Source organism: Filicampus tigris, chromosome 10 (genome assembly GCF_054856515.1).
Source record: "Filicampus tigris isolate MCC_2025a chromosome 10, RoL_Ftig_1.0, whole genome shotgun sequence".
NCBI lineage: Eukaryota > Metazoa > Chordata > Actinopteri > Syngnathiformes > Syngnathidae > Filicampus > Filicampus tigris.
The window spans coordinates 21,829,319-21,847,912 of record NC_141226.1 but is presented as its reverse complement, the minus strand read 5'-3'; the positions used below and the strand labels follow the sequence as shown (position 1 = coordinate 21,847,912).

General features: G+C 43.7%; 1 protein-coding gene across 13 annotated transcripts in view; it reads left to right on the top strand.

Moving 5' to 3' along the window:
- Positions 1-17,608, top strand: part of epb41l3b (erythrocyte membrane protein band 4.1-like 3b) — a 32,367-nt gene extending 14,759 nt beyond the window's left edge. For 4 of the 13 annotated variants that reach the window (XM_086042446.1, XM_086042442.1, XM_086042444.1 and 1 more), the window contains 17 exons: positions 94-246; positions 320-417; positions 1,235-1,410; positions 2,528-2,718; positions 3,013-3,603; positions 5,010-5,063; positions 6,124-6,159; positions 7,687-7,872; positions 8,215-8,268; positions 9,486-9,986; positions 11,420-11,461; positions 12,400-12,468; positions 12,630-12,713; positions 12,811-12,909; positions 13,009-13,089; positions 13,331-13,446; positions 16,835-17,608. In XM_086042446.1, the coding sequence (XP_085898572.1) occupies positions 94-246; positions 320-417; positions 1,235-1,410; positions 2,528-2,718; positions 3,013-3,603; positions 5,010-5,063; positions 6,124-6,159; positions 7,687-7,872; positions 8,215-8,268; positions 9,486-9,986; positions 11,420-11,461; positions 12,400-12,468; positions 12,630-12,713; positions 12,811-12,909; positions 13,009-13,089; positions 13,331-13,441 (2,526 nt within the window). In that variant the 3' untranslated portion in view covers positions 13,442-13,446; positions 16,835-17,608. The remainder of the gene's footprint in view (positions 1-93; positions 247-319; positions 418-1,234; positions 1,411-2,527; positions 2,719-3,012; positions 3,604-5,009; positions 5,064-6,123; positions 6,160-7,686; positions 7,873-8,214; positions 8,269-9,485; positions 9,987-11,419; positions 11,462-12,399; positions 12,469-12,629; positions 12,714-12,810; positions 12,910-13,008; positions 13,090-13,330; positions 13,447-16,834) is intronic. The other 9 variants (XM_086042453.1, XM_086042451.1, XM_086042454.1 and 6 more) reach the window with 7 other exon arrangements.
- The last annotated feature ends 986 nt before the right edge of the window (positions 17,609-18,594 follow it).

Below are 18,594 nucleotides of genomic sequence, written 5' to 3'. Positions count from 1 at the left end.
CACTCGCCACCTGCCTGCTTCATCCTGATAACAGTCCTATGCGTAGCGCGGTGCTGTGCGCAGCTTATCATCCTGCGGCGTTTTTGTTCTCAGGACTCGGAGGGCGTGGAGATCATGTTGGGAGTGTGTGCCAGTGGTCTGCTCATCTACAGGGACAGGCTGCGCATCAACCGGTTCGCCTGGCCCAAAATCCTCAAGATTTCCTACAAGAGGAACAACTTCTACATCAAAATCCGGCCCGGCGAGGTAAGTCACCGCTCTGAATTCTAGAATAAGAAGCTTGGCGCTTCGGTCTGATCGTAGTTTTTTGGGTCTCAAGTTTGAGCAGTTTGAGAGCACCATCGGCTTCAAGCTTCCCAACCACCGCGCTGCCAAACGGCTGTGGAAGGTCTGCGTGGAACATCACACCTTTTTCAGGTAAGATTCGCAAGCAGTTAGTCATGTCCTCGTCCCTGTAAGACAATTTGTAAAGAGGAGGTCAACCAAAATCTCTTTGCAGTAATAAATTCTCTGGAACCTCACTAGTCTAAACATGGCATTCTGATTTATATTGTGTTTGTGGAATATGAGTGAAGCAGCAAAATGCACCTGTTTTTCGCCATATCACGCAGCGGCCATTTTGTCACTCCTTTCGACTGAAAGTGACATCGCAGTTGCTTCGGGCTCAGGTAATGATCAATATCACGGCTCACCTGTTTTCTGACGCTGAGCCATGATTGGCCGTTACCTGAGCACTGAGCAACTGTGATGTCATTTTCAGTCGACGGCAAGTGGCAAAATGGCCGCCCCGAGAGGAACAAAAACGGGTGAATTTTACTACTTCACCTATATTCCCAAAACGCAATATTAATCAGAATGTCATGTTTCGACTTGTGGCGCTGCATAGAACATATTCTTGTAAAGAAAATGTTTGCGTTGACTTCCACTTTAAGCACTCATATGGCAGATATCCAGTCAGCAGTGTAAGGATCTAACATAACAGTCGATACTCAGTGCTCCTTAATGTCCAAATCAAATTCCTTTTTCTCATAAAAGAAGACTGCCATAAGGACTGTTGTCAGAGGTCAAGGTCCAGGAGAAATATATTAAAAAAATTAAATGATGTTGTCATTATTAAAATAATAATTAATAACCATATAACACAAGTGATTCAGTCAATGTGTTGGTAAAACAAATGCTTTCAACATTACTAACTGCTTTCATTTATAACATCTGCATGTGTAACTCTCAACAGGCTTGTGTCACCCGAGGCACCCCCAAAGAAGTTCCTCAACCTCGGCTCCAAGTTCCGCTACAGTGGCAGGACGCAGGCTCAGACTCGCAGGGCCAGCTCGCAGATCATTCGACCTGCGCCCTTTTTCGAGCGCTCCGCCAGCAAACGTTACAACATGTCACGCAGCTTGGACGGAGGTAAGGTCACCGCATTCGACTGCTTTGCTTTGTCCACGCTCCAGACAAAAACAATAACGATGCAGTTATCGCACATCTGTCTAGTTCAAGTCGGACAAAATATATTGGTCTTTGGAGCATGGCTGGAAATTGCCAAAATGACCCAAAAATGGCCACGAAAAACATGCCTACAAAATGTCATGTTACTAAGTGAATACCCATCCAGCATTTGGTTGGTTTTGTATTTTATGGCAAGATAAAACCCAATGTCAAAAACTAAAAATTCTTGTTATTTAGCGTCATCCACCTGTCTCGTATATGTGGTTCAAACTTGGTTGCAATTGGAGAAAATCGCTGGGCAAAGCTGTTTTTTAAGGTCCCCTGGAAATGGCGAAACCAACAATAATGTCACACTCCCTCTCTTTTTAAGCCGTTTTTTTTTTCCACTTTTTTCCTGGTCTACTCATATTAGACTTGCCATCCTAATTGCCTGTTGCAAATTGAACAAGCCTGCAAACTTTGGCTAGTTTTGGACTAGAGCTTTTTGTTTTATGGCGAGTCATCAAACTTAACTTCCAAATTTCAAAGCTGAAAACTGTCATATTTGCAATTTTTTATCACCCATCTATCAAAGTCATGTGGTTGCAATTGAGTGGCAATCAGACTGCGGCTCTCAGACAGCAGTCTTTGAAGGACCCCGAAAATGGCAGAAATGACTCTCTAAAATGGCCGCTTCCAACCAAAATGGCTGATTTTCTGCGGGTCATCAAATTTGACTGCCACGCCCCATCCACATGCAAAGATGAAAACCCCAAATTTAGATTCACCAATCTGTGTGGCATACACGCGTGGTTCAAATTTTGTAAAAAATAGGGCAAAGTATCTCGTTTGTTTTGAAGGACCCCTGGAAATGGCCAGAATGGCTCTAAAATGGCCGCTTTGAACCAAAATTCCAAACTCCATGTGTCTTTTAAACGTAGCTACAAAATCGTATGTTAGTAAGGTGAAAGTGGCATCGCGTAAGCTGCTGAGCTTTTGGCCATTTCACCACAGCACTGTTTCCATGCTGATAATGAAATGTCCACAAACGGACACCGGCTCCCGTCCGGATCTCATCCGCTCTTTCTGCGTGTTGCAGCGCCCATCACAGAGAACCACGAGACTCTGATGAAGGACAATGACAGCGCCGCCAACACCAGGGGAGACATCATCACCACGGTGACCACCGAGAAGAAGGCGGAGGAAGAGAAGGCGGAGCGGGAGGACGCCCGCGCGGAGACGACGGAACCCGCCGCCGGCACCCCGACGCCGCTCAGACAAGAAGCAAAGGTAAAGGTGCCGTGGGACAAAGGAGCTTTCAGTGGCTGCGGCAGTATTTATATTCCACAACTTTGAAATGCGTTTTAGTTTTTTTTAGATTTCCTTGTGGCTGATGAAAATATCCCACTTGCTTCTAGTTTGGACTTTTGCTTTTCATCTTCTGTGTGCTTTACTAATTTGCTTTTTCCTCCTGTCCTTCCTTTTAACCCCACACTTTTAACTCATGTGTGCTCATGCGTATTGGCCTCCTTTCCCCATCGCCACTTCATACGCACACGCACACGCATCCTATCCCTTCATTAGCGCTCCCCCCGTGCCTTCACCACCAGCCCCCTTGGCTCTGAGCTCTCGCTCCCCTCATCCCCCGTGTCATCGACAAAAGTGCGGCGGCGGCGCAGGGAAAGCGGCGCGCGCAAACGGGCCTCCTCGGTGAGCCCGGGAAAGGACAGCGCCGGCCGCCGCCGCCAGCAGGCCCGCTCGGATCGCCAAGCCGCTCTGCTGGCCGAGCGGGCGCTGCTGCTGTCGGCCCGCAAGCAGCGGCTGGAGCAGAGCGGCGGGGCGCGCGGCGGCACGCTCTTCTCCTTCTCCCTGCACATGCCCGACCTGTCGGCCGTCCTGGACGAGGACGGCTACCTCAGCTTCCCCGACCTGTCGGAGATGCGCTTCCTGCCAGAGTGCGCTCAGAACTTTGTGCCCATCAAGTCGCCGTCGCTCATCCCCTGCTTCCTCTTCATCTTCTTCTTTCTGCTCTCCACCTCCTTCTCCGTGCCCTACGCCCTCACCCTCTCCTTCCCCCTGGCGCTGTGCCTCTGCTACCTGGAGCCCAAGGCAGCCTCGCTGACCGCCTGCATAGCCCAGGGCTACCATGACTATGACAGTTCAGAGGAAGAGGAGGTGTGTAAGAGTCGAAGCCCTTTAACGCCTGTCCCGTACGGCGCTCAGCTGTTTCGCCAGTCCAGAGCCGACCTGGAGACGTGTGTTGTCCCAGCGTCTGTCCTACTTTCAGAACCTCACGCTCATCATCACTCATCGTCATCCAGAGAAGTCGCCATTTTGTGTTTGACTGGCTTGACGAGAGGGTTAGACACTCAAGGCCCGCTTTTTATTGATTTAGATTTTTTACTTTAAAGGAGACATATTATGCTAGTTCGCATTTAAAACATTTCCCACGGGTCTAATTGATGTCTTTGATATGCTTTTGATGTATTGATGAAAATAGTCCTGCCAAGGTAAAGTGCGTCATTCGTTACCATGACGACTAGGGTAGACTACACTGTCTGAAACGCTAGGTCAAAGGCAAGCAGATTGAAGTTTAGCGCGGATTAGCGCGTTAGCAGACAGTATGATGAACGGGCACAAACCTTTTGGTCTCTTATTTTCCTCACATTTCGAACTGCCATCAAAATTCTCAAGGCCTTCCATCACTTACGCTTTATCCCGCATTCGTCACTTGCTGTTCTTTCCCCATGCGCTGATTCCCTAGCTAACAGCTAATCAGAGTGACCATATGTCACGATTTAAGACGCCGATTCAACACGCGAAAACGCCCACCGACGGTGTTCCTGAAGCCGTTAGTTGTATCATTTCATACTTGACGGATGAGCGGGCACACCGGAGACGCAACCATTCGTATACAGCAATTAAAAAGTCACTTTTCCATAATATGTCCCCTTTTGAGTATCTTAAATTCAGTGACTAATCCTTAATCCCTGTCTAAATCCCATTGAAACACAGTTTTGTGCCTAACCAGTCTCTGTGTCATTGTTCTTATCCATGACTCCTTTCACAACCATGCGCATGAAAACGCTTCCATTTTTCTTGACTCTCTGCATTGCTCCGCATTGAAGTGGTAATCCCCCCACACCCACCCACCATCCCGACTGTACGCAGTGCCGAGATATGAGCGTGCCCTTGGATCTCACATGATCAGCGTGATGTAATGCAGAGACGTGTTGAATGTGCATGGAGAGGCGAGCCTTGGAAGTCAGGTTATAAATTCAGCCACACAAAATGACTGACCGAAGGTTTCCGCTTCCTCCGAGTCTGTTATGCTTGCTACTGTTTTGTTTTTATGTTGCTGTTCTTTTTCATTTTCTTCCCCTGTTGTTTTGCGAACCTTCACTGGAGCGTTCGTCCGACTCGAAAAGCAACCCGTGCATTTCCATTTTGTTTCCATCTGTCGTTACAAAGGCTGAAGTGCTGTGTATTGTTTCAAAGCGTTTTCCAATGTTGGGGTGTTGCTCTGTTTGTATTCCTTCTTTTTGCCGCTCGGAATGCTTTCCGCGGCTTTGGCAAAGCAGACCGACAGCGAACAAACGGACTTTGCCTTCGACGGAGATATAACTGCCACGGAGGTTTGTATGGCGAGCGGGGGCGCAGCTCAGTTTTAAAGCATGAATAAGCCATGTACTGTTGTGGGTGTAATGTCGCATTTTACTTGACGTTTATGGAACTTAGTGCACGCGAAACATTTGTTATGCCGAGTTTGAGTCGACGCACACGATAAATGGGCCACACTGAAAAGAAAAATAAATGATGGAATAGTACAGTACAGTCAACGTATTAGTTCTAATTTTGCGGTGGAAAAGAAGTTGTAATATTATTTCGCAAAATGGATGTGAATGTCATTTTTGAGAAGTCATATTATAATGTTGTGAGTGAAAAGTGTATTACGAAAGAAAAAAAAATGGTCTCGTTACTAAGAGGTATAATTGTGCAAGCAAATAAAAATTACGAGAAAAACTTCTACGCGAATAAAGTCACAATTTTGGGATGAAAAAACGAGGACCTTTGCTAGAAAATAGTTATTGCGAGAAAAACGTTCAATGTTTATAGAATAAAGTTGGGATAATTGCATCCAGTCATTTATAATACAAGAAACACTTGCTTAGGGAATAAAGTTGTCAAAAAAAAGTTGTGCTACTCTGTGAAAAATGATTATTATAGTGTCAAGCTTAGATGAGTTGTCATGATGTTATGGAAGGGGGAAAATAAAAATCTTACGAGGATAAGATCGTAATTAGGGAGATCGTCTGAGTTTTGCGATAATTGTGAGTTGTTTTTGAGAAAACAGTCGTCATAATATCGGAAAAATTGACATGTTGCAAGAATAAAGTTATGATCATTTTTTAGCAAAAATCATCAGAATAAATTGGAATTTTGTTAGGGGAAAGTCGTAACATGTAGACGTGTCTTTTTCTTCTTCAGTGTGGCCCGTTTCCTTCTCCACTACACAAAGACGTCTTTGCACTATTTCTTTCCACCTGAAGTGTCACGGACACTGATTTTCTTCTCTATCTACCACCTTTCTTGCCACCTATTTCCACATCCCACATTTCTCTTCTTGTCACCAAATTTATCATCACCGCTTCACCTCCCTTTTGCTCATGTCACTATTTCCTCACTCGCTGTCAGTCGGATGCGGACGACGACTCCGAGATGCCCACTCAGGTAACGCCGCGTCGCGTCATGTCATTGCTCGCTTCGCAGCCTGCTGCCAATGCGCCACGCAGGTCGCTGCCTCAATTCATTTTTACCCCCCCCCCCCCCGCGGACTTTGGCTTTTTCCGTACCCGTCAGCCCAGTTGACTTGTCTAGTTTGGTAAAGGGAATCCGAGCTTTCCGATGGCAGGTTTTTTTTCCATCCACGTTTGGTTTGTAGCCACGCAGAAGCTCCCAGAGTCTGAAACCACTGCTGTTTGTTTCTCCCCTGCAGTGCAGTGTCATTAGACGAGTAAAAGGGGAAAACGTTTTTGTCAAGCACAGTAATCTGATGCTGGAGGTTGGTAAGAAAATCGAAATAATCCTAACAGGACTAATTTAGCGTTGTTGTGTGCAGTGTCTCGGGTTTCCCGTGTGGATTCGAGCATCTCGAGTTGCTCCCGTGAGCCTTCAGAGATGAAACGATGGCAACTTAATCTGTCTTTATAACGTTAACAGGATTTGGGAGTGTTGTGGCCGTGCTCTGTGACACATGCATGTGCGGTCCTGGTTTGAATGCATTTTGGCTGCTTTTTTTTGTTGTTGAATTTACAGTCTTAGATTCACACTGCAACAGAACCTCTAAAATGAAGTCGTACGATTCGGAAGTCAGTCGTTTTTGGGAAGATTCAACTGTAAAAATGCATAAAAGTTCAGAGGTTAGCGCCTGAAGTGTGGTTGATTGTGGAGAAAACTAAACAAAAGATCAGATTTCAATCTGTTACGAATATACTGTACTTTATTCTCATAAATTCACGAGATTTTCTTTTGTGATTTTATGGGATTTTCTAAACATGAATTAAGACATCATCCTTGTAAAATGACATCTTATTTTCCATAAAATTACAACTTCATTCTTTTAAAAGGATTTAATTCAACATATTAACATCAAATTGCAAGTAATTGTCATACCGTCATTATTCATGTTAAAAATACAAGTTTAAAATAAAACATGTGACATTGTAACGTAATTATTTTGTCATGTAAAAATGACTATGCTCAGAAAATATTTTTTCTAACATTGTTTCTTTTATCCTGGTAAAATTGCAGCTCTTCTGCTGTGAAATGAAGAAAGAGAAAAGAATAGTCCAACTTTATTCTAAAAAAAATAAATAAATAAATAAAAATAATCACAACCTTATTTTAACATTACCAGACTCTCCTCGCAAGCATGTTCGAATCCTCACGTCATTAAACAATTAGTTGGTGGACTTTTTTTTTTTTTTTTACGGCAGTTGTTTGTTACGAATTGTGTTCGACTTGGGAGAGGTTTCACTGTATCTCGTGACTAGCTTACAAAGCATCCAAACATCTAGCTTCCATTTTGACCCCCTTTTTGTTTACTTTTTATTTTTGTGTTTTCCATCCCCGTTTTGGCCATTTTTTTCAATTGTTTTTTTTTTTTTACGTGTGCAAGCTGACTTGGCATTATTGAAGCATGGCAAAGCTTCCCGGCCCTCACCCGTCTTATTATGGTAACCTGGCCACACACTGTAGGACACTGAGCCCCCCACTGAGATGGTCAAGCACCAGACCAACATCAGCGAGCTGAAGCGCTCCTTCCTGGAGACGGACGCCGGCGTCCCAGGCCTCACCGAGTGGGAGCGGAGGCTCTCCTCGTCCCCGGCGCGCTCGCCCCGAACGGACGAGCCGCCCATGATCGAACCTCTGGACCTGCAGGATGTAAGCACGGGTCGAATAATAATGACGTGTGTGTGTGTGTTTAAAGCGAGGAGTGTGTGTCATTAACTCTGGAGCAATATATTTTATGTCGGTGCACATTAAATGAGAATACAGGCACTTGGATGATGGAAAGGAGTATTGAGTGCTGCACATTAAATCTAACGAGTTTTTGCCAACAGCAGCTTGATCACATTATTTCTCCGTGGTTGTCAGCTTTTTCATTGATTTCTTCCTGTGGTCACTGCGACACTATTTCTGGACTACTTCCTGGTCACTGACTCCAGACTTGTAAGTCCAAATGTGTCTCACCTTTTTTTTTTTTTTTTTTTTTTTTGGGTGCAGGAAGATGATGAGCCGGCCGGAGAGGAGACAAAGGCGGAGCCTAAAGCCACTGAGGTGATGTTTTCCTCTTTTTTTTTTTTTTTTTTCTTTTTCATAGTTTTGTTCGCATGCGTGTGTCTTTTTGCATTGTGTTTCTGCAAAGCTGGCACTGTCTTCTTCTCTTCGGCTCTTAACTTTTAATTTCCTTCTCTTCATTGTGTACGAAAAATTCATTGGGGTTTTTTTTTGTGAGGGGTGGGGGGCGTCGGCAGCTGCTCAGTTACGTTATGAAATGGCTGTCCAGCAATCTTTAAAAAGTCTTGCGACTATTCAAATTGAAAACCTGTGTCGCCTTTACAAATGACATGTAAAAGAAATATGTCCTTTTTTTAAAACTAAATTATTTCCTTAATTATTCTTGAACATGAGACAAATTCTTTAATCAGCTGTTTAAAAGTCTTAAAATGCAACTTTTCCAAAAGAATTGCCCTTATCATAAAGAATTTAACATAAATCCTAAACTATATTTCAAGGTCTTCGAATGCAGTGTATCTAAAAAAAAACATCATTATTCTTAAAAAAACTTTAGGTTTCTAAAAATGCTAGTTTTCTAAAATGGTCTTAATCATTGAAAAAAACAACACATCTAAGGCCTGAATCACCCCAAAATAAATTAGACTCAAATCCTTAAATGTGCCATTTGAAGCTGAGAAATATCCCAATTTTCCCAAATAGCTTCAGAATTTTGGCGGGACTGCATCATCTCAAACACTATCATGTCAAAGCTAAAAACGAGGCAGAACTGCATCACGTTTTCTTGGATTAACTGTTGCGTTTGTCGGCGTGGGAGCGTGCAAGAATTTGTGTTTGGCGATGTATCCGCTGCATGCGCCACATTCAATCCGCAACACTAAGTGTACTTTGGCCGCTCGTTGATCGTTGGAGTGCTGCCTCCGTCACTGAAAAGTAATTGTGCGCTTTGTCTGTGTAGATTGGTGCCAGCTATTTTTTCCCCCCCCCCACACTCTGGCCTAGTAGCATCGTCGCATACATGCTGGACAACAAAAGCTATACTTGGCATTGGTCGGGTAGAACAAGGGAGGTCTTTAAACGGATAGAGTAGAGTGATAATTGTTGCGAGCATATGGCAGACAGGTTTCAAATTTGTTTGAAAAAACAAAAAAGTCTTCTTTAAAATTGATCCAAGTTGGGTCTTTTTAAAATCTTCAGTTTGGCTGGGTGCCCTGTTTTGCTCGAGAATACCATTTCCAATAAGGCAAGTGTCTCCTCAGGCGGCGGAGCATCTGCTGAATTGCGCTGCAGATAGTTCCCTAGCGGACGGAGCGCCCCCAACAGGGCAGAAGGGGATTAGCCCGTCGGCCGCTATGGACGACGATGTTTTCGCGGCGGAGGAGAAAACCCCCGACTCCCAGGACGAGTTGTCTGAGAAGTCCGTGGCTAAGCTGAGCCCGGGTTCCGTCAGGGAGGAAGTGTCGCAGGCCATCACCGACAAAAAAGGCATGCTCATCATCTTGAAGGAGGCCGAGGTGGAAACGGAAGGGAAAGAAGAGGTTGAAAAGCTCCTCATGACCAAGATGGAGGCGCTGCTGGAGGACACGTCTCAGGTCAAAGGCTCGCCCAAAAAGGCCATGGCCTCGTGGGTGTCGGAGGTGGCGAGGGCGGAGGAGTCCGAGGTCTTCAGAGTGCTGACGGAGGAGATGACCAAGACCTTTGAGCAGTCAAAGCCCGACGCGGCTCCGATTACGCTCTCGGAGACTGCGCCCTTAGCCGTGGTAACTGTATGAAGCCTTCCCTCATTACTCTTCATCCCGTCCCCCGGCGGCAGCCAACACGGCCTCCTAATAATAACAAAAATGAGAGCTCCATCCAGTGCTGTGCATGGCTAACTCGCTATCTCGTCCCTTTAACAGCCACTTGTTTACCTTCACGCCGCTGCTTTCCTTTGCTTGTTTTTGGACGGCCCGCGTTTGTTTTGGGTTAATGGCTAAAAATAATGCCTGGACTTGCCTTGCTTAGCAACTGCTCTCAAAGCTGATAAGGAATCCAAGCGGGTGGTTAACACTTTTACCATGCTGCATATTTTTTTTTTTTTAAATCATTTAATTACATCTTCATTATGTTATCATTTTTTTAAAAAATTCCCGGTAGTCATAAAATGTCTTACTACTAAAAATGTCAGTCTTGTAAAATTACTACTTTTTTTTTATTTTCCTTGTTAAATTACAGATTTTTTTTTTGTAAAATAGCGATTTTATAATATTCTATCTTCCTCCTTGTAAAATTACAATCTTGTCCCCATGTAATTGAAATTTTTGTCACACAAATTTGCTCCTTATAAATGGCAAGTCTTGTAAGTTTGTTAGTTGTTTTTTCACTTTATTCTCATAAAATTAATACTTTTTTCCCCATCACTTTTTTAAAATCAAAATTGTATTTTCAGTGAAAAAAAACATGGCAATGTTACATTCATAAAATTGTAGCTTTGTTTCTCAAAATATTTACTTTTGTTTTGCAGATAAATGAATTTGCTCCCGCAATAAGTCAGGCGTGTGTGGTCTTTGACCTGCTCCATGTGTAAAGTTGTCAAATCACAACTTCACAACATAATATTCTAGCTCTATTCTCAAAAGTAGTAATAGTCATAAAATTATACATTTCATATGATTGCATCCTTTTCAACGTAAACCAGGACTTTAGTCATGTTTTTTTTTTTCCCCTGCCTGTCCACAATATCTCATATTCTGATCATTTTTATTTTATAGTTTGACTGCTAAAAATGCCTGGATTTGCATTACTTAGCAGCTGCTCCCACAGCTGATAAGGAAAATAAATGGCTGGGCAGTCGGGTGGGACACGCTTTCGCTGTGCTGCAACGTTATTTATTTATGTATAAGGCAGCACTCTGAACTACTCAATGGCGCCACCTGGCCCGCAGCCACCGCTGCGGCTTTACTCCCACCTCATCCCACTCCCCCTGTCCCTGAAAACATTGTATGGCTCTACCTGCAAAGAGACACAAAACAACCAGAGCTTCGTTTCGGTATTCCATACAATCCATCAGAAACTTGCCCGCTGCTTTCTCTCTCTCGCTCTCTCTCTCTCTCTCTCTCGCTCGCTCGCTCTCTCCTGTTGCTCTGATATCCCGTCTCACTGTCCTGTCTGTCTCTTCCTTCTTTCGTCGTATCCTTCGTCCCGTCATTGCCAGTCGACTCTCGGATGGGTTTCTTCTTCCGCGACTTCCGAAAAGGTGACCACACTTTGCTGGTCGGTCACAAGCTGACGTTGTTGACGTGTTTGTTTTACCTAAGATGTTGTAGTCGAAATGCATCTCGTCTTCCTCACAGGTGATGCATGGAGATGTTGGTTTGAGTTTTTTTTTTTTTTTTTCTATGAAAGTGTTTCAGGGCACACTGAAGTAGAAAAAATAATCTCATTATGAAAAGGAAGTCATCTTTTTTTTTTATCAATTGCTATTTATGATTAATAAATATATAATTATTATTAATTATTATGTAGTGATAACCTGTTTTTCTCATCAAATCAAAACTTTTTTCTTGTAAATTTATTTTTCGTGTTTAATTGCATTTGTTTTATTTGACTTTTTCTTATTTTTTCTTGTAAATACAACTCTTCAACTTGAACATCAAAAATGATAACTTTATTCATTATTATTACAATATTTTTGCAAATTACATTCATTTTAATGCATTAAGTAGAAAAATTGCAAAAGTGTAAAAGTAAGATTAGAATTACGAAAAAATTACACCTTTACTGTAAACATTTTAGCCTGTCAAATTGTTACTTTTTATTGCAATATCACTTAATAGTTATTAGAATTGTACTTAATTCATGTTAAAGTACAACTTGTCTATCATTTATTATATTTTCATAAAATCTAAGTCAAGACTTTTTTTCTTGTGAAATTGCTTTTACTTTTCCCTCATTTTTTGTATCCTTATTCTATTCTTAATAAAATAAATAAATAAACAATGATTACTTTTTTCTTCATGAAAAGTGCAAGTCCCGTACAATACAACCTTTCCTTAAAATTAAAAATGACTTCTTTTGTGAAATGACAACTTTTTTCACACATTGAGCATTATTTTTCAGTGTGTTCCAAATGCATCGCCAACATTCCTTGTGATGCAGTCGTTTAAATCTTGCAATCATCATTTTCATTCGCAGGCGCCAGCCGACCTGGGTCAGAAGAAACTTGTTGCCATGGAGGTGGACGCAGCGCCGGAAGACTCTACAGTAAGTAGTCACACCAAAGACAGCAAGACACGAATTAGCGATGGTGCTAAATCCAAATAGAAGACCAAAATCCAGACTATGGTACATGTAGCAGTAGAACTCGACTGCTGTGTCGCCACCCAGAGCTCGGATGGCCATAATGTTTCCTTATTGTCCGGCAGCGTACGGAAGAGGACGTGATCTGCACCAAAGAGACGCCTGTGGTTCATACAGAGACCAAGACCATCACATATGAGTCTTCTGTGGTACGAGCTAATAGCAAACCTCTATGATTAAATGCTGCTAACCTTCAAATTTCAGCCTGGACTGAGTCTCTAAAAGTCTCGCAAACTTGGTCAACAGGACGACATGAACGGCGACACAGACCCCGGCGTGTTGCTGAGCGCCCAGACCATCACCTCGGAAACCACCAGCACCACCACCACTACGCACATCACGAAGGTCAGACTTCATTGTTGACACTCGCCATCCAGCAAACTGACTCTTAAGGTTTTCTGCGGTATGCACCCTCTGAATATTTTTTGGGGTCTAATCTGCCAGACTGTGAAAGGAGGCATTTCAGAGACGAGAATCGAGAAAAGGATTGTCATCACGGGAGATTCCGACATCGACCATGATGAGGTATTTTCCTTGAAAGCGCTCATTTTTTGTTGGGTTGAAGTTGCAACTTTTGAATGACAGCATCGTCGATCTTTCCCGGGAGCCCAACTGGGCCACTTGCAATCAAAGGGGGCAAAGCATGCAGCCTCAAAACGAATGAAATTGTTCACTTTTGATTTTAAAGTCTGGATAACAGTGACTTCCTATCTCTGTCCCCCTTCCTGGTGACCCCCTTCTTGGCACTGCACCTGTGCCTATGTAGGCTCTGGCTCAGGCCATAAAGGAGGCTAAAGAGCAGCATCCTGACATGTCAGTGACCAAAGTAGTGGTACATAAAGAGACAGAGATCACGCCAGAGGAGGGGGAGGACTGACCCAGGTAAGCCAGCCAGTCCAGTCCAGTCCTGCTCCCCGCTTCTGGCATGCCCGCTTTTCCCCCCCATCACCCAACAGTCGCCCTCTTTTAATTTTTTTTTTTTTTTTTAAATAGCGCTTCTATGCTAATGCATTTTCTTGTTGTGCTGTGGTTAAAAAAAAAAGAAAAGAAAAAAAGGTCAGCCGGGGCGCACGCAAGGGATGTTACGCTCTCAACATGTAACGACAAGCCCTACAATCTCTTTCCACTAATGCTGCTGTCATTCTCATGCAATCTCATGTGGTGGAAACGCTCCCCCTGCTGGACATTAAGGAAACGCCGCACACCTTGGACCACTTTAACAATTCAAACAATGAGTCCGAATGACTTTTTTTGTCCCATTAAAAACATGTTAGAAGTTCGCCAAACGCTGATTGCTTCACATAGATTGTGTGGTTTCACCAAAGAGGCACCAGCAGTCTGAGAGATAAAATACCTGCTCGACCGGCTCCTGCAAACATGCAGGTATCCAGCGGAATCTGATCTGAAGCGTACACGGGCGTGCCTCAGTTGGCGGAAAGCTGTCTCAGAAACTCAGGTGCAAGAGAATTGAGTCAAAGACGGCATAGCTTTTAACTGTTTGCTTTTAAGGGGAATCAGCTCCCACTCCCCACTCGGCTCATCCACAAACACCGTTTGCCTCGTTAAATGCAACCGGTGCGGCGCAAGTTTGTTGGTCGCAAAATATTCACAGTCGTTACACTATACTAGTTGCATACGTGTATATGAATATACTATTATACTAAGTAATTGAAAGGCATCACATTTGTAAACACGATTCCCTTTCAACTCTGACGCTGCTGCTCAGCGAACTATTTGGCCATACTGTTGCCGTGCGACTTTGCTGACCTAATATGTAGTGTCTTTCAGCTTGCCCAAGTTGTTGGATATGTAAGCAAAACATTTCCCACATCTCTCTCGCTGCCACTTTTTTTCTCAACGGACTGCGGATTCTGCCATTTGTTTCTCCTTCAGAATACATTCCTTGGGGACTAACAGAGCACTGTGGCTGCAGAGCACACACACGCACACACACCCACCCCCACACACACACACACACACACACACACTACTGCATGAAGCCATCTCTTGTTACAAAAAAAGAATAAAAGTTAACTTTTTTTTTTTTCAGCCGGTCGGCTGAGAAATTACGTGATCGTCCCTGATTTTTCCGATTGCGTGATCAGATCGAGACAACTCTAGAATCAACCAATCACATTCCAACTCATTTTAAACGGGGAGTCAGGGCACACGCAGGTGTGCTTGTGGATGACTGTCTTTGCGTAAATTTTGAGGGAGGGCAGGCAGGAGCGGGTTCTCTTTTTATGTCGTATTTTGACGTTTTTTTATGTACAGCACTTTGAGTTGCATGCTATGTATGAAAAGTGCTCTATAAATAAAATTTGATTGATTGATACGGATTTGTGATCGTAAATATTGAACAGGTTTACCATATATGATTGTTGACGATTTTCCCAGACGGTCGCGGAAGAAAAAAATGGCATATAACATATCCCACACAACGGAATAATCTTCATTTATCCGATAATTGTGCTTTTGCTGACTTGAATTAAAAAGGGAGAAAATGCTCCAATTAAGCCCAGTGTGTGTGTGTGTGTGCGTGTGTGTGTGTGTATGTACCGTACACACCCTACTTGAGTTTAGCTCCGATTCCCCTTCAAGTGGTTGAGGAACCTTGAGGATCTGATTGGATGACTGCTGTCGATTGTTTTGTGGGTTTTTCATTTGACCTTTGAATGCCGCAAGAAGTTGGGTCAGTCCCTTTTTTGACCCAATTTGGGTTCTTTTTGACCCACCTGTTTTGAGAGTTGCAACTCTCCTTAGCTGTGACGACAGCAACCATCCCAAATGTGTTGTTGGTTTGAGATGAGCTAGCGTGCGTGCGCGCGCTTGCGTGACTCAACACATGGGAATGTTGGCCTTTTGTCTCTGCTGCCTTCTGCTCGGCGCATCCGTGTATGTTGACTTGGAAGTAGGACTACTAACCCGATAATAATGAAAGTTTCCTTTTGCGGAGCATGGATGGGCGCACAAGTTTCTGGGGCCAGCCACCAGAATGACCGAAGCTGTTGCGGGCTTGAAATTCAACCCTCCGCAATTGAGTGATTTTTGTCAGCTAGTTTTGAACAAATGCGAGCTAACTTGTCTTGGCTTGTACTCTGCTAAATGCAAAATTGGTTTGATGCCACCGTTGCCGGCAGCGCCCCAGACACCTGTGCTATCTGTGCTGAATAGATGTTTTTGTTTTTGTTTTCATTCCATACTTGAAAGACATGCGAAGCTAACACTGCTAGTTAACCGCATACAGTGGAACGTCTTAAGGTCGACCAGGTACACTAAAACAAATTCATCCGTGGGGGATGTTGGGAGGGGTGTTGATCACATTGAGATGGGAAAACAAAGTAGAATGTGTCTTACTCACATTATCATTTTTTAACTTCTTAACACATCGTGCACAAGTGTACAAATAAGTGGGACCACTGTAAAATCTCAACACAATTAACTGATTCGATTATGGAATCGAAAGTTTTGAACGGTACGACCTTAGTGGCCTTTGACTTTGGAGGTTCTGCTGTATCGTATCCGTCTTGTACCCGGCCGGCCTTGTTCCGACCCGGTGTGAACGTGGACTCCCCGAAACGCATCTCAAGTACTAACTTGACGCCGTGGTGTTCTGCGCAACGAGATGTCAGTAGCCGCTTTCACGCAGAGACCCTGCAAAATTGCCGCATCAAGAGCGGTAAGGAGGTTCCGACATCGGATACTACCTCAGAAGGTGAAAATTTGCTAGGTCCACTGTTTGCTTCACACCCCCTGCCCCAGCATTGCAGATTAACCCTAACCCTTACACGCAGACCTCATCTCGCCTGTGATACTACCTCTGAAATCGGAAAACACCCCCGCCATTTTAAAGTCACCTCTGTTTCATCGGAGGGTGGAAATTTCCAGACTTTGTCCGCGCATTCTTCTTTCTAGCCAACTTTAACGCTGGCTTTTCCCCAACAGCTGTACTCTACGAGCGGTACCAACAAGTATTGAGGTAGTATCAAAGGCGGATAGAGTGGCATGGTAGCTGTGTGTACAGAAAAGCCAGGAAGAGGGTGTGAGGTTTTAACGCCTGACGGAACACTTTCTCCCACCTTGCTGCGTTGAAAAGCAACGTTGACACGTCACGTTGCTGAATACCGTGATGCGGCCATTTTGCGCACACCTTCTGTGAAACGGGCAGATTCTTAGCATTATTCACGCCGTTTGAGACCCAAATGGGGGGCCTCAGTGGTGGTTTGTTGACGTTCATGCACTGACCCGCCGTTTCTCCCCGCTCTTCCAGGAGTAACCGCAACATCCCAGAATTCCACGTTCGACTGCGGGACCTGAAACCCTTCCTCTCCCTCATCTTCAGCTTGCCCGCTAGTCGCAACCATCCAACCTGCAGAAGTGAAAAAAAAAAAAAAAAAAGGAACGCATGCGACGAAGGACACAATACAGCGTTATTATTATTACCATCACACACCCATGCGAGATTATCGCGGAAAAAGCTGTACGATTTAAAAGACGTAATAATAATTAAAGCAAGTTGCTTTCACTGCCTTATGACTTAAAAGCGTTTTTATGAGCGTAATTGTCGTAGCCAGCTATATATATATATTTTTTTTTATTTATGAAGTAAAAGCCATCACTCCAGACAGAGGCTGCATATACGTTTAGCGTGTGCACTATTTAACCTTCCTGTAGATGGATTTCCTGTCAGGTATGCCACTAAATACAAACACCAGGCCATGTTCGTTGATCTCTCATTGTTGATTTTTGTTGTCATTTTTACTTGAACTGCATTTTTTTTTTTTTTAACAATCATATCAGTGTTTTCTTTTCTGTGTGTTCGCATCGAACCCCTGACGAGGCTTTTCATCGGCAAAGACGCCAAGGAAGTCATTTGAATGTGCCTGTGCAGGCTTTGAATGCGTCCGCTGTACGCCAGCCCCCTCGTAGCACCGCCCGTCACCAAGTACATTTTACTCCTGATGGGTGGGAAAAGTGACCGATGTGCTGTCTGTTTTGAATTGCAGTTTCCTTCTCCGGTTAATAAAACGTTGACATATCACGACTGAACCGACTGCGATGTGGATCATTTCTGGGAGTCCGATGGCACATGGGCCCTCTTTTCATTTGTCCACCACTCAATTCTCGAAAATGTAAAACTTTAAAATGGGCTTTAATTCAAGAGAATGTTTCAACAAACAAAAAAAAAAAGCTCATGTTTAATCTTTATTTTTTTCTTTACATACATTTGGGTATGGCCTTCTTAGGACTAACTGGCAAAGGCTTTCACAAGGTGCACTTAAAGGGGAAGCCAACCCAAACATTTTTTTCCAGAATATGTTCTATGCAGGCCCACTAGTTCAAATACGGCATTCTGATTAATGTTTGTGGAAAACAAGTTAAGCAGCAAAATGCACACACTTTTAGCCATCTCAGGGGGCGGCCGTTTTGTCAGTTCTGGCGACTGAAGATGACATCACAACTGCTCAGGGCTCAGGTAACGACCAATCACGGCTCACCTCTTTTCTGAAGCTGATTTCATGATTGTTCAGTACCTGAACCCTGAGTAACGCCGATGCCATCTTCAGTCGGCAGAAGTGACAAAATGGCCGCCCCCTGAGCTAGCTAAACATGGGTGGATTTCTCATATTCAACAAATGCAAGATTAATCAGAATGCTGTGTTTGGACTAGTTGGGCCTGCATAGAACATATTCTGGAAAACTATGTTTGGGTTGACTTCCGCTTTAAGTGTTTTAAATCAATTTGCATTGTTGATAATCTTGTTAAGTTGTTTTTTTTCCCAAGGAAATGAAATTTGACCCGGGGCTTGAGAATAAGCGGCTTGTATAATGGATGGATGGATTAACTAGCTTTGCATTGTTTATAACCCTTCTGTTAGCCTTAATTTCCCAGGTCATTTTGACCCACAGCTGGTTCAGATCCAAAAGTGTCAGAAACGGGGCGAAACGCCAATAAATATGCTTTATATCACTTATTAACTGTAATTCTATTATTTCGGTTGCTGTCACCTTGGTTATGATCCAAAATCT